Here is a 24,215-nt window from a genome sequence, read left to right on the forward strand (position 1 = left end):
AAGACCACTGCTGGAACAAAAACATTGAGGTGGGCCCATTTCATGTCTGGGAGGGGCTGCTGAAGGGGGCCCAAGGGTTGCGCTGACGACCAGATGTGGGGATTTTGAAGAAGGGGGAATAGAAGTGATTTCCTGCAGAAAGATGTGGATTCAGTGTCAACATTCGCATGAATGTTGACACTGAATCCACATCTTTGCTTCTTGGATGTTTGACTTGTCGTAATTAAAACATTGCTTTGGCGTCATCTTGTGGCATTTTGAATTAACTATGATGAAGTAACTTGAGGAATTTCATATAATGAGCAATTCTAAACTCTTGAGCGGGGGTGTCAATTATAACCTTATTTTGAATTATAGCACATTGCTATGCATAGATGTGTAAAAATAGTAAAGTTCAACAGAGATTGGCTTGCGCAAGAGCTCAACCGAAGTGGGTGGGTTGTGCTTTTATCTTGAAAGGACGGCGGAAGTCGCGAAGTTTATATGTTCGGTGGCAGCTGTCGGAGAGAAACGGCGTTGGCCAACAAACGAGAAGGTCTGAGCCTGAGGAAGGAGTGAGGAGGCTTGACGATGAGGACGCTGCCGCACGACGCCAAGCCCGAACTGAACCCAGCCCGAGCGGACTTTTCCAGTATTGACATCCCGGAACATGCGTCCGCGCGCAGGCGTCAGGGAGACGGAACAGACGGAGCACGGTGATATAACCTGACCACCTGCGGAGTTTTGTGCTTCGGTTCACCGCGCAAATCCACTGGTCCGGTCCGGTCAACTCGGCTCCAGGATGCCTTTCTGCAAGCGCGCGGTCCTGCCGAGGGATTTGTGCAAGACCGGCGTCGGCGTCAGGACGCCGGCGATGTTCGGAGACCTGGCCGACGTGTGCGCCTTCGCCCTGGCTTCGGTGCTCCGCCAACTTTCGGACCTGTCCCGACACTCGCTGGGCGTTCTGGAGGAACTGGAGGGTGAGATGGCGTCCGTGTGCCGAAGATCCGGTGCGCTGGAAGGAAGACTGGGCCGAGTAGTCGAGATGCTCCGCAAGAGTCCGCACACAGGTACGACAAACAAAACCCCAAAGTTTTTTTCCCCTGAGGCTTTATTTAGTGTGATGGCTAGACAAATTGCAAACTTGATAGACGAGAAATGCAAGTATAAATGTCCTTCATCAATAATCAAATTGATGCACTCCCTTTTTGTGGCAGACTTTTGTTTGATTTTTCAAGTTTGTCTTCATGCGCTGTTAGGTTCATTGATTGCACCTGCAAGTTCAGCCACGTGACAAATCACGTTTGCATGTACAGAGCCAAAATCCGAAATATCCCCCGCTCCTAAACACTTCAAGCACATTTAAACTTATTAAAAAAAATAAAAAATAAAACCTCACTCATTCATTTGCACAGTTCTCTCAAAAAGATGCCTAGCATGCTTGCTTCAAGATTTTGTTACTCCCAGCTGTAGTTAACTATAAAATCAACACATATAACGCTGTACAGTATATTTACAACATGCAAATGTTCAAACACAACTTAAGATATATTGCCAGAAGTGCAGTAGCTTAATGCTAAAGAACATTAGCATTGTTGTTCCTTAATTATTGTGTATGAAATGTGCTATATAACAAAAGTTGCCCTTGCCTACCCGTGCTAAATTAGACCCGGTTAGCTTACTATACAATCGAACGAAAAAAAATATCACATTTTTGCTGTATTAGATTTGCATGAGCTAATACTGCAACAACACTGTTTGATGTTTGCTGGCTAATGTTCCGGAATCCAACTCGCTTGAGCCACAAGCAAGCATGTTTCTGTTATAGCTTGACGTGTGTGAGTAATAGAAAGTCCCCCAAACTGAGTCCAGATGTAGCACTGGAAAGAGGAGAGCGAGATAAAAGAAAACATAGCTGCCTTTCTAACTTGCAGGCGCGGATGTTAACTTTTTGTGCGCGCGTGCCTCTCTCTATACATGAGAATTGTTTTTTCCTCCTGCGCGCTGTCAAAATCCCAAACCAAACGCGTGGGCCCCACTAAAGCGGGTTGCGTGGGCAGAAGATGCGCTCGGTTAAATAATCAATAGATCATCGTTAGATCATCTTTAGCGTCACTCGTCCAACACCTCCCTCGTCCGGCACTCTCCTCCTGATGTCTAAACAAAGATGCCTAAACAAAGATGCAACACAGTGACATAACTTGGCAGCAACTCTCACTCTGAGGTTATTACAGTTAAAAAGCCTTAAAAAAAACACACACACACACACACACACACATCTTTCTTAGGATGGTTTGCTGGTGTGGTTGCTGTAGAGTGCCTCATTGTTGGCTGTAAGTGCAGGCACATCAAGGAGAGAAAGAGAGAGAGAGACAAAAGGGCAAGGAGGGGGAATTATTTTTGGAAAGGGTCCAACTTGACAGGCAGTGTGTGGACATGGGCTTCACACTGGTGTGGCCGCTTTAGAGTGCCTCGTTGTTGTATTGTGGCTTTAATTTATTATTTTTTCACGATTCTGAATCTTAATTTTATATGCCTGATGTTATTTTATTTTATATATGTATTTATTTTTATTTTAAAACAATTGGTAAGTTGTTAATACTAATCTCTGGTGTGTCAAAATTACAAGACATTTTATGACAAAACATTAAATAAAGACTACGAGTGTCATCTACCTAATGGGTTAAAATCGTTTTGAATGACTTTGGTGACTTATTTAAATAAAAACAAATTTCAATATGAAATGTAAATGTTTTTCTTTAAAAACTAGCCTTTGGCTCCTTTTCATTAGAATTTTTAAATATATTTTAGAAAATCAAATACCGTATAATGCTGGAGGCGCTTTACTGGGCATACAGAGACTACACTCACATAGACTGGTTTTTAATTACAGAATTTGGTTAGTTTTTTTTTTTTGCACCTGGCAAATTCTCCAAATAATAAAAAATACATATTTAGCACTAAAAGTAAGTAAACCTTTTCAAAAACAAAAACTATCAAAGCCCCTGTAAAAAGTACGAAAAACGAAGTGAATTTGAGAAACAAAAAGTTAAAATTTATTTTTATTTTTTTAAAGCTACCACACACACTCGTGTGTTTTTGTGTCTGTATTCCTGCTGGGAGCATCCCAATAATATGAACAGGAAGTAAATTGAATTGTTTGTACGCCTCGTGGCCTAAAAGTGATTTCTTCTCCGTTGCATCTGGTCCTGCTCCAACCGATCCCGGTGACTCGTAGTTGTGCCGCCTAAATCCCGGCTCGTCTGGTTCCCACGGCGACGTCAGCTTCCCCACTCAGGCGCCCCTCTTGTCAGCTCCTCCTCTTTTGCTCCGCGTCTTGTTTTCCCACTGTCCGTCAACGCCTCGGCCCCGTATTTTATTATGATCCTGTTGCCGAGGAACTGTGCTCAAGTGAGTTGAGGAGCTTCATTTGGACAAAAGTAGTCTTCTTTCAGGAAATCCTGAACATTTTTACAGTGGGTGTCATTGGACTATATGCCACGGAGGAGGCGGGACTTTCACCCATCAACTTGGTTTCCGTTTCCGGTTTGCGACGTGTGGGCCGCGTCCTAGTACTTGCGCTTCCGCCTTTGTGCCCCTCGGTTACGCGTTCCCGTCGACGGGTGCGAGGCTGCGAGTATGTAGTGTCTGTCTCCGTGTCCGAAACATTTCAGATAGCCGAGACGCCCTCCCGCCGATGAGCGGGGGCGCGGGGGCGGGGGGGCGGGGGTGCGAGTGTTGGAACGCGGCCAGCAGTGGCCGGAAACGGCGCTGATGTGTAAAACCCGGAAGTCGGAAGTCCGTGGCATCTACCAAATTCACGCGAAAAACGAAGCGGGAGTGATGGTCATGAACGACGTGAATAACAGACGCCACAGGAATCGGGGCGATTGAGTAACAGCAGTGATAGAATGCAGGAAGTGTGCGCGTGTAGAACTTTCTCTGGCTCCAGAAACTTAGGTTGAGTGCACGCGTGTACTTTCCGGCCAGACCTTCTTTTTTTTTTTTTTTTGTATGTGGAGCGCGCACGCACACACACAAAGACAAGTCATGAGGTTGCTGTTTATATGATCTCATTGGGAGAAGATTCCCATGGCAGTCGAATGAAAGGGAGGGAAGGGAGGAGGTGGCCGTGGAGGGGAGGGGAGGGGTTGGGTGGGTGTCCAGAGGAGGCCAATTGTCCCGAAAGCAGATGTTTTCCCCATGATGCACACTGGACGTGGACGCCAGTCAAATTAGTACGCGCGCGTGCATGCTCTCATGTGTGTGTACTTACTGAACATTGCGCATCAAAGTTAAATAACCTTGATAAATGATTAATTGTAAATTTAGTTAGGAGTTAAATACACTTGAACTGTGCTTAAATGTTGTTGTTTTTTTTAATGTGGAGCCACGTTAACAGTTTATAGTTTAAAAACATTTAATTCAGTAATGCTTTTGCATATCACTAGAGGGAGACCATTTACCACCACATTCAGAATCAATGATATTTGGTTATGCCACGCCCACAAAAGTCTGCCTTCAGTTAGCATTGCAAGCATGCAAAAGAAAAACAGAACCATGACCCCCACCCCCAGACACAGCCCACCTCCCCTCCATTTTCCCTCCATTTGCTGCGCACTGCAGGGAGAGAGCAAACGAGAGAGGGGGGACGGTGCATTCACTGTCCTCGCGTGTTTTGCAGCTTTTTCTGTGTTCTGAGCAGGACGAGCAGCACTCGGGTAGGACAAACACTTTTTTTTCCTTTTTTTTTTTTAAGCGGAGTGAGCACAGTTGTTGTGGTGGCATTGAAGGAGGAGAAGATTGTGTCAGGTTGCGTTTGTGGTTCCCTAAGAGGAGCTAAACGTCATGTCATGTGACCACTGGCGTGTCAGCTTCCAGCTCCAACGGGATTAACCCATTCGCTCTGCACATGAGGAATGTGTGAGTGTTTTGAAATTCACAAGTATTCAGGATTTAGGTTATCACTGTGGATTTGAATAGATGGATATTTTTGTCGTTATGATTTCTTGGCCTTGAGAGTAATTGGATCATGCATGCTGATTTATGGTTTGACTTTCTGGCGCACAGCAGAGTCTCAAATGGACACTTTATTAGGTACAGCTGCACGAGCTTTCATAGTTTCACCAGCAAAAGAAAAAAAAAAGACATCTCAAAATCCTGATTTAAACCAAAAGTGAGCACTACTACCTGCATTCTTTTTTACCTTTTCCAAAACAACTGATAATTAAAATATACTTATGCATTCAAAGCTAAGTTTAGTTATTTGTGGTTTAGTATTATTGGTTATAGTTAGATAATTATTGTAGCTTTTTGAACCTAAAAGTAGTATTTGTTCATTTTTAGAATTATTTTTGTTTATTTATATCGTTAAGTCACTTTTTCTCAAGTCTGTATAACCCCAGTTTTTTTTTGGGGGGGGGGGGGGGTACTAGAATAAAGTGTAATTGCACATCCACTACAATAGGGGGCAGTGGCGATCTCATTGTCGGAGTGCAAGGAGTATTGGCTTGCGTACTTACGGAAGTTTTATAGACAAATTATACTATTTACTTAAATGTATGGTTATTAATAATAATAGTAATAAAAATACTAAGTTATTGTAAATAATAAAATAAAAAGGCATTAAAATTGAGAAAAGTGGTATGCAGTCACTGCAGTCAAGTGGTTAATTATAAATGTCCTATTTCCTCCGAAAATTGTTCAGTGAAAATACATGTATCCCCCCCCCCCCCGCCCAATTAGCTCATTAAATAACAGTTAATTTACTGTAAATTATAGAATTAAAGGATAATAGTGAAATTAAAAAAATCTATATACTGTACATTCAACTATTTATTTTACAGTTGGTTGATTTTAATTAAGATAATTAATTACATTTTTATACATTTAACATATTTTACTAAACAATTAGATAATCATTTAAATTAATTAATCCATCATTTTCTCAAAAAAATTGTTGAATGGATTGTATCCAATTTTTACATTCATTTAGCTAATAAAATAACTGTTATGGGGATTTAATTAATGTAAATAAATTAAGAAAAAAAGGTGGTTGTTATATATTTAACAATTTATTGCATAAAGCAATTGGTAAATTCAATTAATGTAATCCAAAAAAAGGGGGGGGGGGGCTTGCCGGTGTACCTAATGCCACATCCGAGCGCTCCTCTCCTTCGGCATCCCATAATATATGTGCCTTGCCCTCATCTCATGTGTTGCTCTGCCTCCCTCCAGCGCTCTCACGCTCGCCGCCTTCTGATTGGCTGTTGCCGGCCTGGCTCTTTTATCAATTGAGCTGCGGATGCTCGGCTGCAACTGGCTGGATGCTAATCAACGCAACTGCCGCTCTCTTTCTCTCTCTCTCTCTCTCTCGCTCTCTCGCTCTCTCGCTCGCTCTCACACAGCCAACATATGATTAGCCAACAGCTCACGTAAGCGAGGTATACTGACACACTCGCTCTCTCTCTGCACCTCTTTCTGTCTGTGTCGCTCGCCCTCATCCGCACACACACACATCCTTTCTTGAGGGATGCAGATGTGACGCCTGCTCGCCTCCCGCACGAGGGCCACACGCGCTTCCGTCTTGATTTCCTCCGTGCGTGTCGTGGAATGCATCCGTGATGTTTTGGGACAGGAAGAACAGTACGGCCAATCCACAAAGGCGGCCCAAAGGGAGACACAGACCCAAATCGGCAACAGGTACTTTAGCATATATGGAGATGTGCCTTTGGAACCGCATCCGCTGCGTCCAACTTGAACTCGCGGCTTCTTTCACTTCATCATGTGACAATAATCGGAGTTGCACGTTTGCAATCGCCGAGGTTGCGCTCGCCCTGCCCTTGTTTGGAATCATTTGGATCACTCACTCAGTCAGTGTTTTGCTCGTGGCCCGATGAGGCAAGAACGAAGCAGGCGTGTTGGCGTGTGCGTGCGTGTGATTAATGGGCTGCACGGGATCGTCCCGCGTGAGATTGCCGGCGATGGCCGAGAAACCAGCGAGACGTGGAGATGACGGCCCTCATCAATCAAGGCGACGCATTTTTTCCACATCCTTGATATACTAGTGATGTACTAGTATCCTCTTTGTCCTTAATTCAGCCCCTGGTAGAATGACTAGTAACATTTTTTACGCACTACTACCTTCCACCACTATATGACATGTCTGCACAAGAGTAGAGCATGCTACTAGTGAAGCAGTCCATGTTAACTAATATAATTACATTAGTGTACTAGTAGCACACAGTTAACAAGTGCACAGTTTTGCTTCACTAGTAGCATGTTCTACTAGTGTGCAGACATTTCATACAACAGTGGAAGGTTGTACGAGGGGAAAAAATTGGCGCTAGTTAGACAGTTGTTTCACTAGTACACCCTAGTCGTTCCACTAGTGCATTGAATATTCTTACAAGTGAGGACAAAGGGCACACTAGTACATGGACCATTCAGCAAACTGTTTGCGCATGGGCCAATATTGGTATCGGGCTGACACAAGTCTTATTTCAAAGTATCGGTACTTGCGACGCTTGTTGCTGTTTTATGATCAGCAACTATAAATGAGAATAATTGAGAATTGCCATTCATTTCATGTATTTTAAGGAAGAAGCTACTAGTGCTCTGTAATTTCTCACTAATGAGGACAGTGTAAGCAAGTACACGAACAATCAGCACACTAGTAGGACAATTACATGTGACTAGTGAGGCAAATTGCTCACTAGTTGACAAGTTTGTGCTCCTAGTACTTGTGTGTGTGTGTGTGTGGGGGGGGGGGGGGGAGACCTAAGGCACGTCGATCACATGAGCGGCGATAAATGGCGGCATGAATGCCACAGCTGACTTTGAAATATGGCCACGCGCCCATTCATCATGCCGGACGCAGTGGCGGCGGAGAACAAAGAGCGAGGTGTAAGTAAATAAATAAAAATAAGTTGTGTGACAGTGGAGAGACGTGCACTTATGGCTGCTGTTGCCATGGCAACGGTGCAGGTCAACTGAATGGCGGCCGGATCAACTGATAACAAACATGCTAGAGCACACACAAAGGGAGACTAGGTGAGTTGAGGAGTTTCGTTTAAGACATCAGTACTGCTTTGCCTCCATTTTGTGGCATCTATATTGAATTACTGGCAGATTTTTGCTATTTGTAGCACGGCTTGGTCACTCCAGTATGCCAATGGCGCCCTCTCGGGGCGTTTTGGAGCCAATGAACTACATTGAAATGAGTTGAGGAGTTTTATTTTGTCATCTTTGAGACAATGGCTTGTAACAGTTTGTGTGTCACGATTTCATGCTCGAGTTCAATGGGATTGCGTGTGATGTGATTCTTGGCCACAAGGGGGCAGAATAATACAGTACATATAGACGCTCCACACGTAGATTTGATATTAAAACAAGAGATCTTTTTTTTATATAGAGCGTTGAAAACAGCCGCAGCTATAACAAATTGATAACCGAACACATAATATAAAACAATAACAATAATACAGTCATAACAAACCAATAAATCTATTTTCCATTCTTCACGCGTTGTTGTTTGGAGCGGTTGTATGATGGATGAAGAGAAATTTAGTCTCCTTTCAATAATGGATCAGTTTCAGGCTCTGTCTGCACATGTTGCTTCTGTTTGTGTCTGAATAGAAGTTGTTGATGCTAGTTTTTGCTGCCCGTCTAAGGCATTTTGCTTTGGGTGTTAGCGTTCAGCTAGTGGTGTTCATTCACCAAAGTTATGTGGCTCTTGTTTCAAAAACTAGCAAGTGGAGGAGGAGGAGGAGGAGGAGGGGGAGGAGGATTTCCCTTCATTCTGAGAGGAAATGAAGGACAAAGTTTTCCCTCCTCTTGGCGGCGACGGCGGCCGCCGGCTCCCCTCGGTGACTCTCTCACCACGCCAGTGCGCCGTATCTCTCCACGCTGTCGGACATGCGTCGTTTGTGGGCCAGGCCTGGTAAGAAAGAGGGGCGGGAGGGTGTCCGGAAGTTTCTCTGAGGCGCTTGTCATGATGCGGGATTCATTCACAATTAGACAAGATGTGCGTTTGGATGGATTGTCTTTTTGTTTTTTTTCTTGGAGATGTGCGGATTGAGCCATCGTGTGGATTTGGAACTCTGGCGGGGCAAATGAGGTCATGAAGTTTTTCCATTTCACAGCACAAACGGCTTGTAAAGGAATGTGACACCAGCTGGAATATGCAAGTTGCACATGCATGCACACCACTTGTCTTGTTAGTGTTGTTGTTGCTGCATCACAGGGTTGCTAATAACGGTTGTGTGTGTGCGCGTGTGTGAGATGGATTGCGATGTTTTCAATCCAACACACACAAACAGAAAAGCCGTTAATGGAAAAAGTGAATGTTAACACAACACATGCTACCAACATAACAGTGTTAGGCAATAACTAGAGCTGCAACTAACCATCTTTTCATTCATAATTGATTCATCTGTTGATTGTTTTTTTTTAATTAATAGGATTAAAGTAACATAGAGAAAATTAGGTCAGATGTTGATTGATTGAAATGTTCCAAGGCGTAAAACAGACAAAAATGAGGACTATAAACGTTAACAATAACAGATTTGTTCAAGAATTGTTCAATGTTATATTGTCTTATGACAACAACAAAAAAAAGCACTGGCTTCTACGTTCAGAAATTCTGGGAATACGTTTTTTCAGTAGCTAATTAGCGAATGTAGCTTTTTTTGTTTGTTTATTTCTCATCTGATCATGTTAGCAAGCAAGACAGTGACATAAGTACAGAGAGTGAGTACTTTTGCCACCTCCGCAACACACATATGTAGAATTTCACACCGCACGCTTAATATTATGGCAAGCTCTCAAGGGGAAGTTGGTGGAATTGAGTTGGCGTTGACCAAAATGCTAATGACTCGCCGGTCCAGAGTTGCTGGAAAAACAACTCTACTCTAGCTTGGATTCAACTGGAAAAAGATAGAAAGCCCTACACTGGTCAAGGCTCCACATGACATGTCGTGATTTGTGTACTTGGTGACATTGTAATTTCCGCGTAGGCCTTCTTTGCCATGTCGTGGGTGTTGGCGTTTATCTCCAGGAAGTCCACAGAGCGCCGTTTCCTGTCGGTCTCCCGTGAGTCCGTCCGAGCATGTAGTTATAAATGTAAGATGTAGTTTTAGTTTGTTTTTGTAAAAGTGTCTTCATTTTTTTTTATGTTGGTTAATTTTGTTAGCTTTAGCTAACTATTCTAACCGTGTTGCATTCAGAGGGAGACGTCTCGGTGGGAAACAGGAGTCACCAAGCCAAATTGCTTAGTGTCTATTGCAGAGATATGCGTGTGTGTTGATGTGTTTCCGTCTGTGTGCATCCATGTCCGTCTGTCTACCATTGTGTGTGTGCATGTTTGTGTCTCCTCCCCCTATTTTGCCTGTGACATCACTTCCTGTGTTGAGGCAGCAGTTTAGTCCTGGTCAACTGCACAAGTTGTGGAGTCAGCAGTCAGTTAGTGCGCGTGCCTTGGGTCCCACTGATGGATCATGAATGTGCACAGGCTGCAGTCTTGCGTGTATTTGGCGCGTGAAGCCACAGAAGGTGATTATTTGAGGCTCACATGACGTATTCCCAGCACAGCTCGGAGGATGCTCTCACGGGATCTCTTAGCACATTCTAAATGGTTGGAGGTTCTCAAAGTGGGGGCTGGCAAGCTGTTGCTTTGGGGGAGAGTGAGGGGAGGGGGAGAACTATTTGGATTTATTTATTCATTTATTTATTTGCACAAGAGCAAAGGTAATTTTATTTTATTTTTAAGAATAAAAGTTGTAGAATTATGAGAAGGAAGTTTTATTGATTTGTTAATGACTTAAATTGCACAAGTAAAACTCCATCTTGGAAAAGTACTATATTCCTTGTGTACATTTTTTTTCATATGCCTACAGCAGTAGGCATAAGAAATAAGGTTTAATGTGCTGATGTAGCCGTATCCATGACAACGGTGTGTTTTGAGAAATGATGGCTCGATATAATTATAATCAACTTGGGAACAATGGACAGTCATTTTGTATGAAGATATATGACAAGGAAGAAGAGGATGTGTTTAAATTGTTTTCCCTTTTCTACTATTACTAGTCTTAAGGCCTTTGAATGGTTTCCATAGTGACAGTACACAAGCCTCTGCAGCAGGGGGCAGTGTTGATGCAGCTAAAGCACACGTTCATGCTTGAATGGCTACTTAAAACAGCAAACGTGCACACGCACTTGCTCCATCTATGTGCATGTGATGTGTGATTGTGGCTTTCCCACCAAAGAAGATCATATGTCCCGCACAGACCAAATAGCCGCTGTAATTTTAATCGTGTAGGAGGGAGCATCACAAAATGTCAGTCGGATTGACGCAACATCCTTTTTTCAGTGCATCAGCAAATACATAAAACATTCAGAAAGGAATGTAACTTTTGTAATGCTGTCGAAAACAAATCTGAGAATATGTCCTTTGCGCCCCAGACTCACTCGCGGCTTTGCGAGAGGGTGAGTCCGGTCAACCAGAGGCGGGGCAAACCTGAGCTAACAGACAGTGGAATGAACCAATGAGCGAAAAGCGAAGTGACGTCAAAAAAGCGACTCGTTGACCCGTTTTTGTTTGTTTGTTTATTTTTCTGCGGAGACAGAGTAAAAATCCAACATCCAGCCGAAGAGAGACAGTAGTGAATGACTTATGTCGTTGTCGCGGGAAAAACTTGAAGAGAGAGGAGTGACGTTGCTCACGAAGACGTAGTCAGAAAATAGACGGATTTGATTGGCCGGCCTGTTTTCAGCCGGAACCGAATCTCTGTCTATGGACGCCTGTCCACACCCACTTTCTCTCTCAAGAAAGTGGGTGTGGCTTGCTAGGCTAGAAAAAAAACACCTGTTTTGGTCCATCTCAGGGGCGGCCATTTTGTCTGTTTTCTGAGTTTGGTCATGTGATGTCCAACTTCACAAGCTGAGTCATGAGTGGTTGCTACATGCGTGATGTCATTTTCAGTCAGCAGCAAGTGGCAAAATGGCCGCCCCGTTATGAATAAAATCGGGTGGATTTTTTTGCTGAGTACATATTCCACTCATGCAGTACTAATCAGAATGTCGTGTTTAGATTAGTGGGGGTGAATAGAACATAATATTGTAAAGAACAATTTTGTGCCGACTTCCCTAGAAGCCAGCATGCTGATTTTTGAAGGTCCAGGGCAGATTACGATTGACATGGCAACACATTGAGGCCAACTCTGATTGGACAAAAAAAAAAAAGTCTAAATACGATTTTGTGCATATGTGCTTATTTTGGTTGTCTTCTTGCGTTGTTGACAGCAGGTCACATGATCCGCTGCTCGAACATCTGTTTTCTAGCATATCTGTGCTTTGATGACCTTCCTCTTCCATCTCTGACTTCCCCTCCCTGATTTCCTTCCCTATCTCTCCTTCCTTCCTTCCCTCCTTCTTCTCCCTGACAACACACGGCGGCGTTATGTAATCTGTGGCTATTAGTGATGGAAATTGTGAGCGTTTGATGTACTTTGCTCTCTGCGCCTCCTCCTTGTTCTCTGCCTCTCCTCCTCGATGCCTCGCCGTCCTCACTCGCAATAATCTTATTTCCCACCCTCTCCTCTCTCTCCGTCTCTCTACCGCATCCATCACTTCCTCCCGCCTCCCGCAGCCACCGTCGGACTCGAGGCGGAGAGCGGCAGGCGCGGAGGCAGCATCAGTGGCGACGGCGGCGGAGGCGGCGGCGGCAACCACCGCCACAACCACGCCGGAGGAGGACGGCGAGGAAGCTGCGACCACGGCAACGGCAATGGCGCGGCCCGCTTCGGGTCTCCATGGCAACAGAGCGTGAACGTGTTTGGCTCGTGGAGCAGGCCCGAGTGTGTGGAAGAGCTGCACCAGCAGGCGCAGCTTAACCTCCAGAGCCTGCTGCAAGGTACGGACGGACGGATGGAGAAGGGGCAAACGCGATTTGATGGATGGAAGGTGCGTGCGTGCGTGCGTGCATGTTCATCAGGCTGGGGCGAGTGTTTACATGCAGCACATTGAATACGTGCAGCTGCGTTTCACAGTAAGTGTGCGTGTGTGTCTGTAGGCTGACAGTGGCACTGCAGATGATGCAGGCTTGTTATTGAAGCTTGTGGCAGGGTGTGTGTGTGTGTGTGTGTGTGCGGCAACATGGAGGCTTGGAAAGCGCCCACTGGCATTCAAGTTGCTCATCAGTGGTTGTCACTCGTCCTTATTCGAGCGGTTTTCACCGTAAAAATCTGCTTGCTATGAGGCTGCAGCGACTCCTCGCTCGCTCTCTCGCTCTCTCTCTCTCTCTCTCTCTCGCTCTCTCTCTCTTTCATTCCTCCTGATACTCGCTCGCCCGCTGCCTCCACCCAAGCATCGAGTGAAGGCCGCATGGGAAGAAACGATGAGTGACCAATTTACTTGTTGCAGCATCTTAATGCACTGCAGGTCCTCCACAAACTTTTGTCCCAACTAGTGCTGTCACTATCGAATATTTCTAGAATCGATTAATCTATTGATTATTCAAACAATTAATTTAACTAATTGGATTCTCTTTAATTTTGCATTTAAGTGGGTGTTGGACAATTAAAAAAAAAGCTCCAAAAGATTACTCGATTATTAAAATAGTTACTCGATTTATTTGATAACCGATTACTTGAAGATTAATTTTGACAGCTCTATTCCCAACAAAACACATTTTCCCATACAAATAAATGGAAAAGGAATTTCTCAGGAATCCGATTTTTTCCTGATGAACGTGATGCGCCGTCAGTTACGGCAAACGTGTCAACACCCAAGCAGGAAGTCATGAAGTTAGTCGCCGCGGAGGTTACGTAACACCCGAACGTCTCCCACTGCTAAATATTCATCCTGCTCTCGCTCGTCCATATTTATGAAGCTGGCTGTCATCCTCCGGCGTTTGGGCCCTGATTCCATCAGCGGGCCCATGCCAACGCTCGGTGCCAGCTGCCGTTTATATGCTTGCTGAAAGTGCAACCGGAACGAGATTTGTGGGTTTTTAGCAGCGACCCGTATTGTATGTTGGGCTTATATATCGCCAGGTGGCAAACTCAAGGTCCTTCATTTGATTTTATCTATACCATGAATGTGATTGCAGCTCATTAAATGCAAATAAAAAAAAAACAGTCTCTCGTCCACATGCTCACAAAGCCGAGTGAAGCCGAGCGCGTACACAAAGTGTACACAGACAAAGATGAACCAAGGGCTTTGTTTGTGTCCATTTCCCCTCTGCAGCTCTCAAAGGGTGACCCGTAGCACCCGGGTGCTTATTATTATCGAGGATGTCCGAGTTCCTTCTGAATGAGTGCGCTGTACACACACACACACACACACACACACACACACACACACACACACACACACACACACACACACACACACAATTCCACTGACTGTTGACTGACTAAACCTGAGATGCTAACAATGTGCACTTTAGTGATGTCTGAGTGCTTGTCTGGCTGGAGGTAGCGAGGGGGACAGGGTGTTTTATTTTATTTTATCGTCCCCTCCCTCTGTCAGTTCCTAGTGCAATTCCCCACAGCCATGATGGTGGAATTAGTTAAAGTCTACACACCCCTGGACTGTCTTTCGTCAGAAAATTTTTTTTTGTAGCTTTTTCAATTCCTTATTAATCAGCAGTGGAAATTGGTTTTCGCCTTTTTCAGAAACAACTCTCCGTTGATGGGGTATTGTGATTTTCTAGGAATGTTAGGGTTAGGGTTAGGGTAGTTATCCAAATTCCTCCTTGTTGCCATTTCTGTCCCTCATCATAAACTACGCGGCAAAATGAGAACAATTTCACATTGTTGACGGCGCAAAATGTCACCTGGCTCACATGGCCTGTGTGCATACGTCCACTTACTAATTAAATGCTGTTCAAGCCACGTTGAGATGGCCTCAGCACCTCCAGCCACTAACAAAAAAACTTTTGGCCAACTCAGCGCTCTCAAGTGCCCCCCCCCCCCGACCCCCCTTGCCTGTGTTGCTTAGCAACCACACCACCACCACCAGTATGGAATCCATATGGAGCAAGTTTAACCCAGTTCTCTATACCTCAATGTGTGGGTGTGGGTGTGCGCGCGCGTGTGTGTGTGTGTGTGTGCTGAGGGGCTTTAGGGATGAGTGGAGACTGGGTCAGGAGTATGTTTTTGGGGGGAAAGGATTGGCTGGTGGATTGTGAGGGGGAGTGCGGTGGGGAAAGCAAGGCGGGGCGGGGGGTGGGGGGGTGGTTGGAATCTGTTTACAAAGGCCTGGGGGGAGTCGTCTAACTCTAAGCTGCAGGAGCAGAGGGGAGTGCAGCCAGGCTCGGCTATGGAGAGGAAAGAGTGACACGGAAAGTGGAGAGTGAGAGATTGAAAAACGCACAAAAGGCGTTAAAGTGAGGCTTGAAATTGATGCTTGATGTGCGTGTGCGCGCGTTTGTTTGTTTGTTTGGGTTCTCGTGTTGCGCAATCTGACGCTAACACATGCCGCGTTGCTTTGCCGCCGCTGTGTGTGCAGACTTTGAGGAGCAGCTGTGCGACGGCCAGCCGCCAGGTCAGACGTTCCGCCATCCGCCCTCGCAGAGCTCCGACGACACCTCCGCCAACTCCGCCTCGCTCGGCCGCCACTCGCCCGTCTCCCCCGGCAACAAGCGGCCCGACTTCATCTTTCTGGTAAAAGGCAGCTGATTGGATTGCGTCACCGCGTTTGAATAGAATCGGCGCAACAGAGCCGGGCTTGGAGTGTCCTCGGCTGCTCCTTATAACGTCGTCGACCGACGCTAATGGAACAGTCCTGATAAATTTAGGATGGAAGTCCGATGAAGTGAAAGCCGTGCACGTCACATTCACGCTTTTGATATGCTTGAGCGTCTCACGGATGGAAATGTGACAACTTCATTAGGAATTTAGCGCACATGACATGAAAGTCGAAAAGCATCTTCTTTAGGACATCATTTGGAGACAAAAAAAGAAGAAAGAAAAGACGATACAGTATTAGTAGTACTGAGTCCTGAGACCCGAGTCCTGAGACCCGAGTCCTGAGACCCGAGTCCTGAGACCCGAGTCCTGAGACCCGAGTCCTGAGACCCGAGTCCTGAGACCCGAGTCCTGAGACCCGAGTCCTGAGGTGATTCCACTGGCATGCCGCTCCTCCCGGAGCCTTTTAAATTGCTCTGCGAAGTTCACGCCTGGTGGGGCTGATTTCAATTAGACTTTAAGAGTCCCGAGAGATGACTTGGATCGAAATTCCTTCTGACAGCAGCTAACGTACTTCCTCCTTCAAGGAAGACGAGCTGGAAAATGTCAAACTCTGCAGGCAAACTATATAGCAGTGGCGGGAAGTGAAGGCTTGCAAGTTCTTAGGCACTATTATACGTGTATATACTTGGGGTGGGAATCTTTGAATGTCTCACGATTCGATTCCCATTTTTGGGTCTGCGATTCGATTCAGAATCGGTTTTCGATTGAGAACGATTTTTGATTCAAAATGATTTGATTGACAATGATTTCTGCTTCAATCTATAGATGTGCAAGGAATTGTAATGATCTACTCCAGTCTGACTCGCTAATGCTAATTACCGCGCTACTCGCGGCACTTTTATTACTCAAAAGAACGGCTCCACACTGAAGAAAAAAACACTTTTATTGGAATAACTTGATCGTGACTTTTTCCTTCTACTCTCTGTGGCTACAACTTAACAGTGTATTATACCGCGTGGAACCACACTGCCCCTCAGTGGCCAAACCTGGTACAACATAAACAGCGCTCCAAATAAAGGCACACACAGACAAAGGCAAGACAGTATAAAATAATTTAAATAAAATCGATTTGGGGACATTTAAAATTGATTCTGAATCGTATTAAATGAGAATTGATTTTTTTTGGCACACCCCTAGTATATACCCCATAAAACAAAGGATTATACACATTTGGGGCCCTATTTTCGTGCCCAGCGTAAGTCTAGCGCAAAGTGTGGTCTAACTGTGCGCATGGGTGGAGTTTTAGACTAGCTATTACCAAGTCTAAAATCTAGGCTACTTTTTGGAATCAAATGTGCAAATTCGCTGACGGGCGGGCAGCTCGGTGCACCATGTGAGGCGCAACATGGCCCCAGACGCAGTAAAATGCATCTAAATGGGGTTTTTTGCGCTTGTTTTTAGCAACTAGTCCCATGGCTTCAGTATTTGAAGAGCCATGTAGGCTGCATTCTTTTCATCACTGTTATTCTGTTTGTTAACTGGAAGTGAAACACCAAATTGACGGCGTTGGATGACCAAGAAAACATTTGAAGCAATGTTGACTTTTTCTTTTTCTTTTTTTATAATCCATTTGATCCGCTCCTCCTCCAGCCGGCATCCAAGCAGCTCTACGAGGATGAGACCGCCACCTCGGTCTTCGGACTGAGGTCCCTGGCCAGCCCGTCTCCTTCGCCATCCCCATCCCCGTCGCCGTGCGAGTCCGATCGCCCCCCGTTAGGCTGGAGCGCCAGACCTCTCGTGGCAGAGAAGCCTCGCTGGCACCTTTGCAGACGCACGCCGGCTCAAGCAGCAGGTAGGGCCGGTTGGTCGCTTGTCATGAGGAAAGGGGAGCTGGTAAATCAAATTTAAGTAAACAATTGACCAATCACACTGCAGTATTTGTTTTTGGAATAGAAGGTCAGGACCGTGGATGTTGCATTTAGTCTCGTTCCGCGATTGAACACCATCTCGTCCTTTCCACTTCTTCGGTACATGAGCGAACAGGTAGCTGGCAGACAGCTTGCTGTTGCCATGGCAACTTGCTACTCTACCTCTCTTCTCAGCAAAAAAAAAAGAGAGAAAGTGAGCAAAAAAAACAACAAAGCGGCAATGGAAGAATAAGAGGAAGTGAGCGAGTGACACATGCAAAGAGAGAATGTTGGCAAGAAGGCCAAAAGAGAGATGAAAGGAACGGTGAATGGAAGCTAATAAAATAATATTTTGTCGCTCGTTTGCTCTGGCCTCTTCTTTCTCCCGCTCACGACTGCAGGCAGGTGGGATTTAGGGAGATTTTTTTTTTTTTACGCCTTGGGGGAGGCCTACTCTCCACTGTGTACTGTTCTAGCTTTCGGTTTCTCTTGATATAAAGCAGATAAATGATGTTGCCCGTCGCCTTTTCACTTTTTTGTTTCGATGACTGTCACAATCATTTAGTTCACTGATTTGGAACAAGTGTATCACCTCAGATGACCATCTTGTCTGCAGGTGAAGGAGGAGGAGCAGGAGGTAAATTCCATGGTGTGGACCTCCTGCAGCACTCGCTCTCCCCATCCCCCTCTCCAGTGGAGCACTTCCACCAGCCCCGCTCCCTGGAGCCCGTCACGGACACCCCTCAGCAGAACCTCGCCCTGAGGAAGATACACTCCAACCTTGACACCACCTCACCTGCAGGTGTGTGTGAGATAGCGAAATGCAACATTATTTATTTCAACTCATTCACTTGCCAGCCCAGTAAAAATAGATATTTGACGTCAATATCCGTCATTGGCAGTGAATGTGATGATCGCTCTTCTTCACAGATATCATCCTGGACCAACAAGGAACCATGGACCACTCTGGCCTGATTTGCTCCAACACTCCCTCCAGCACCTGGAACGGACCGAAAGGCTCTACCTTCTCTCCCGGGGCTTGGACCGAGCCTTACAACTACATTGCCAAGAAGGGGCCGGCAGTTCCGCCCAAACAGCACAGCGTGATTGGTCACACAGGAGGCGGGGCTCAGGAAGGCCTGATGCTCGTGAGCAACTCGCAGTCGATTTCCTTCTCTACCATGTCAGACACTTGCGGGCGACAGAGGAGCAACGTGCCAGGGATGGAGAGGAGGAGCGAGACGGAGGGAGCCACGGCGGATGGAGGGAGAGGCGGCGAAGAGGCAGGGAGGGGACGGGGGATGTCGGCGCGCTCTTTAGCCGCGGCGAACGCGTTCAAGTTCCGCGAACGTTCTCTCTCCACGCCCACAGACTCGGGTTCCTTTTACTTTACCGAGATTGGCACCGATCAACCGGATGGGACACTGGCGTCCACGGGGAACGGGATGTCTGCAGAGCACCAGTGGCATCATCATAACTTTTTGGGTCTGAGTGAGAACTACGCTCTCCTCTATCCCAGAGGGAGCTCGGAAGACAGTGCCAGCACCGCCGACACGATCTCCGTTTCAGCTTCGGACTACAATGCCGAAGGACGCTTATGCCTGCGCTCGCGGTCCATCTCGCTCAAGAAGTCCAAGCGCAAGCCGCCGCCTCCGGTGAGGAGCGTCTCTCTCATGAAGAACCTCGGCCAGGCTGAGGGGAGGATCCACCATGAGGGCGCTCTGCATCGGGACGGACGGCCAAAAAGCCTGCACATCCCAAGGGATCATTTCCCCGACTTCCAGCCCGACTTCCTTTTGCCCACCTCCAGATCTGGGGAGCTCGGCCCGGGAGGTTGCGACCTACCTCCAAACTTGGAGGTTCACGCACCAGAGAGGGAGGCAGAACCAACTTTGCCCTCTCCCTGGCAGCTGGGAGCATGGAAGAGCAATGACCCCTACAGGTAGGATTGTTTGGGACTTGGCTGCCGTGGATATTTTCCTCTCCCTCATACCTTTCCTTTATTCTTTATTCTAGGTCTCTATCTGGCTCCAGCACTGCGACAGGTACGACTGTGATTGAATGTATGAAAGGCAGAGGCAGTTCAGAGTCATTGCTTAACTCGCCCGCCACCTCGAGAGCCACGTCACCGTCGCAGCCACTCACGGACATCAAGCCCGTTTCACCCTTCAAGCCCCCCGGACTCATGTCCCCGTCAAGCGGCTACTCCAGCCAGTCGGAAACGCCCACGCCTACCGTGCCACTCTGTCAGGCATCAGGGTCATCTGGGACATCGGGATGTAAGCTGCGGCCAAAGATTCCTGAAAGAAAATCTTCGCTGCCGTCACCGAAGGATCCTACCTCCAGGTCCAGATTGTCCTTTGAGATGCCAGGGAATGCCCATCTGGAGCTGTCTGCGCTCAAGCCAAAGCAAAAGGCCAGCAGACGGCATTCGGACACGTCCACAGCGGCAAAACCAGGAAAGATTAGCCCAAGCTCCTCGCAGGTCCTCCCTATGGTCACCCAGAATGAGCTAAAAACAATAAGACTTCGTTCGGTCTCGCGAGGCGATCTGGAGGACTGCCCGGACGGCGCGTCGGATACCATCGAAGAAGAACAGCAGTGTAGAGATTTTGAAGATGACGCCAGCCCGCCTCCCACCCTACCCAAACCCAAACCGCCAGTTGCAGTCAAACCCCCACTGCCAAAACGTCCCCTTAACCTGCTTCTGAAGTCCCAGTCCTCCACGCCCCCTCTGACTTTGGACTCACCCCCGGCATCGCCCGTGGACCGCCCTGTGCCCCTGGGCAACATTTACAAAGTCATGAAGAAACCCAAACCCAAAAAACCTCCGTCACAGAGTCTTTCAAATCCATCTGTGATCGCAGATTATAATTCCACGTCGACCTCACATGCCACCTACAACCCGTGCCTCTTCGACCTCCCTCCCCTTCCCGACCCCCAGCCGCTTCTGGAAGATCCCATGTTGGAGCCGGAAATTGATGCCGGCCTTCAGCTCGGACCAGAGGATGGAGGCTCGCTCCCTTCTCCCTGCAGTAACCAGGAAGCGTTGGAACTCCAGGACAAGAGCAAGACCCTTCCCTCAAAAATGACAATCTCCTATCTGGCAGAGCTCTCCGACAAAAAGAAACCCAAGGTAGGACAAGCATCTTTAAAAGCGTTTATTTGCTGAGAAATTTTTCCTCAAAACATTTTCTTGCCAGGTTCCTCCCCCCGTGCCCAAGAAGCCCAACGTCCTCCTCCTTCCGTCATCTGCCCACTCGTCCGCTAACAGCGGTACAGACCGCCAGACGACACCGACTGACAGCCCGTTGGGCCTTCCCTCTCCCGAAGAGTCCTTCCCGCCAGACAACATTCCTTTAGGTCCTGAAATGTCAACACAGGATGAGAATCACTTGGGAGCTTTGGCGGAGTCTTCACTAAACTCGTCACAGCTGGATTTCTCCCTTGTGAAGCTGGAAGGCAAAAGTGCCACCATAGGGAGTGGAGCAGGTATGATCAGAGAAAGTAGGGACGGGCTTGTCCAAGAGAAAGCAAACAACTTACTCATTCCCTTCCTAGTCATGCAGCTTGAATAATTGTGATGACTTGTTGTGCTGTTCAGATGACAAAACGGTGCTTCACATTGTGGAGGAAACGGACGAAGCCTTCTTGGCCGGCGCGCCTGCGACGCACACCACCGAAGACCTGTTCACCATCATACACAGGTGGGTTTCAGCAGCTAACGAGCACCCGCGCGCAACGACTGTCTCAATAGGAACTTGCGACAAAGCAGGCGAGGAATGAGGTTACCTGGCAACGGCTACAGCAGCGACCACTGCTTCTTACTTTCCTCCGCTGCGTACACGTTTCTTTCCTTGCTGAGATATCGATTCACACGCGCACCTAGGACGCTAGTCTCTTAGCAACCGAAGCTCGTCATTTTTTTGGTGGGATGCTGAAAATAGCTCGGAATAACGTTAAGGAATGTTGAGGATGAGATGAAGATTTGATAACTTGATGTCGTCTTTAGTTCTTAAAGGAGAAGTCAACCCCAAAACAATTCTTGACAATGATATGTTCTACGCAGCCTCACTAGTTTAAATACGGTAATCTGATTAATATTAAGTTAGTGGAATATGAGTTATGAAGCAAAGTCCAGCCGAAGGCGGCCATTTTGTCTCTTGCTATCAAGTGTCAATGACAAAACAGTTGCTCAGGTGAGCTGTGATTGGTCGTTGAATGAGCCCTGAGCAACTGTGATGTCATCTTCAGTCGACAACAAGTGGCAAAATGGCCGCCCCGTGAGATGGGTAAAATGTTTTGCTTTATTACTCATATTCCACAAATGTAATATTAATCAGAATTTCATGTTTAGACTCGTGAGGTCACGTATAACATATCGTCAAGAAATGTTTAAGGTCGACTTCCCCTTTAAATCACATTTTTTTTAAACACTAGGTTTCTTTGTCAATTTCTTCTTCTCTGTCAGGTCCAAGCGAAAAGTTCTGGGTCGCAAGGAGCCTTCTGACTCCTTCGGAAGCCGCCAGAGTCTGACGTCCCCGGTCAAGCAGATGAACCTCACCATGGGCGGCGGCCAGAGGTCCAGCTCCCGCAACGAGAACTTCATGGCCCTGCTGCAGAAGAAAGGCAGCAAGTCTTCCACCACGGGGGCGAGGGTATCCGCTGCCGAACTCCTCAAAAGCACAAACCCCTTGGCGCGACGTGCCAACGAGCACTCCGGCGAGGGCGGAGAGGCCCCGACCGCCCAAGGCAAAGCCAGCAACGATCAGTGAGACCGTTCCAGTGTGGATATGCTAGCGGCTAACGGCTTTGCTCCAACCACCGTCTGACCATTTGCGCCGTCCAATCCCGCCGGAGCACGATTTTGGACCAAATGGTCCCTGGCTTGGTTGGAGCCCCTTTGAAGCTCTGGGAGAGTGTGCAAGGGTAGAGAGGCGATACCGCCACTCAACGGGAAAAGGATATACAAACACATTTATGTGTCTTTTCTCCTGGATGACACCAACAACCCCTGATGAAGATGGCAGGAACATGTGTAGTAATAATAATAATAATCATCATCATCAATGGCTGACTGGTCCACAAGATCTTTCAAGTCAGTTTTCGCTTAAGCGCCCCCACAAATCGACTAAAGCACTTTTCTTCAATGGCAAGAGGCAGTTGACCCCCCCACCCCACCACCACAAGCCACACTTGTTTTGTGCCAATAAGACATGCGCCATTACGTATGTGTCGTGTTTAAAGAACATCTTCAGTCAACAAACGATGTGATGGAGGACACGCGCAAAGAACAGAAATGTCTGCACAAGCCTGTGTGTGTGTTGGCATGAGTATGTGTGCACAAATCATCTTCATCATCATCATCATCATCATGCCTGCGGAATTTCTGCATGGAGAGCATGAAGCAGGCCTGGAGTGTTTTCTCCCGTCTTGTCGTTTTGGTCTCCAGTGACGGGAGTGAAGGATAAACACACCCAACGAACCAGAGGGGACCGTCCCATGTGTGTGTGTGTGTGTGTGTGTGTGCGTGTGCGTGCGCGTGCGCGTGCGCGTGCGCGTGCGCGTGCGCACATGAGCACGAGAGTGTGCCAATGTGTTTGCGTGCCAATGTGTTTGCGTGCCAATGTGTTCGCGTGCCAATGTGTTTGCTTCTCCACCCCCATTGGCCGGGCTGATGCATGACGTCACTTCCTGACTTCTCCTCGTCCACGCCGTGTGAAAGTGAGCGCTCGCAAAAAAAAGACCTTTGCCCTTTTTTTTTTTTACTGCCTTGCTCGACCTTCGGATGGGACGGGACAAACGGGGACACGTGAAGGTTGCATCATGGGATTGACTGACTTCCTCTTTGAGATCCCTTCATGCCACTGTCAGAGCTCCCTCTGGTGGCGGGAGGATGCAAAGCCACATGTAAAAAAAAAAAACGCATCGCTGCTTTTGACCACTCGTCAAGTGATGCTTCTTTTTGAATATTTAGTGGATGAAAAGATGTGCAACTGTATTTGTTTAGCAAGGTTTGGCTGCTTTACTTGCAGCACCGTCTTTTTATTTGTTGCTTTTTTTGTGTGCAGTCAGAGCAGCGATGTTGACAAACTTTCTAACAATCAGAAAAGATTCCCATCGATTGATATACATGAAATGAGCACATTTACGCCATGTTAAAATGGCTTCTCTTTATTTTTGTGTGTGTGCGCCGATGCATCAGATAATCTTACAGCGAGGTTGTGTTCATGTGTTGTATGTCGATTTGTGTACTTTTGAGTTGTGGGCCGTTTGATGCGAGCATGCTGCACACAACACAAGCTGATGACACCTTGTAAGACCCCCGTCCCCTATCCCACCCCTAAATGAGGCAAAATAGCACTCAGTTGGGGGGGCAGTTTAAAGTAACAGAAATCAATAGAGGCAGACCACTTATTGGAATTCTATTTTTGTTATTCCTTATGGAAAAAAAAAAAAGATGTATTTAAAGGAATATTCTATATGTATTAAATCCCCTCGTGGCTCAACCAGTGGTTTGGTGTGTAGTTGCCCGAATAAGCGCCGCATTCCAACATGCCGGTGCCATGAAGTGATTCTATCATAAATAAATTATTTTTCTTGCATAAAAAACTGTTAGTCTTTGTTTGATTACTTA

General features: G+C 46.8%; 1 protein-coding gene across 3 annotated transcripts; it reads left to right on the forward strand.

Annotated features, from left to right (window-relative positions):
- Positions 1 to 498: 498 nt before the first annotated feature.
- nhsl2 (NHS-like 2) lies at positions 499 to 24,184 on the forward strand. 3 transcript variants are annotated; one of them, XM_086059873.1, is made up of 10 exons: positions 499 to 1,049; positions 12,626 to 12,889; positions 15,490 to 15,644; positions 17,322 to 17,523; positions 18,195 to 18,380; positions 18,509 to 19,520; positions 19,595 to 20,714; positions 20,782 to 21,070; positions 21,183 to 21,285; positions 22,050 to 24,184. In XM_086059873.1, exons 1-10 carry the CDS (start codon positions 782 to 784, stop codon positions 22,351 to 22,353), a joined length of 3,903 nt encoding a protein of 1,300 aa, XP_085915999.1. In that variant the 5' UTR covers positions 499 to 781; the 3' UTR covers positions 22,354 to 24,184. The 3 variants fall into 3 exon arrangements, with proteins under 3 accessions (XP_085915999.1, XP_085916000.1, XP_085916001.1); XM_086059874.1 differs by lacking the exon at positions 499 to 1,049 and adding an exon at positions 6,401 to 6,681; XM_086059875.1 differs by lacking the exon at positions 499 to 1,049 and adding an exon at positions 8,881 to 8,920.
- The last annotated feature ends 31 nt before the right edge of the window (positions 24,185 to 24,215 follow it).

The sequence above is a fragment of the Leptonotus elevatus genome, chromosome 17 (genome assembly GCF_054856555.1).
Source record: "Leptonotus elevatus isolate MCC_2025b chromosome 17, RoL_Lele_1.0, whole genome shotgun sequence".
Classification (NCBI taxonomy): Eukaryota; Metazoa; Chordata; class Actinopteri; order Syngnathiformes; family Syngnathidae; genus Leptonotus; species Leptonotus elevatus.

Excerpts from the sequence above, each read along its gene's own strand:
- nhsl2 (XM_086059873.1), top strand. The coding sequence starts at position 782 with ATGCCTTTCTGCAAGCGCGCGGTCCTGCCGAGGGATTTGTGCAAGACC. Across the intron at positions 12,890-15,489 it reads CCTCCAGAGCCTGCTGCAAG|ACTTTGAGGAGCAGCTGTGC; the intron begins GTACGGACGGAC and ends CTGTGTGTGCAG. Across the intron at positions 15,645-17,321 it reads GGCCCGACTTCATCTTTCTG|CCGGCATCCAAGCAGCTCTA; the intron begins GTAAAAGGCAGC and ends CTCCTCCTCCAG.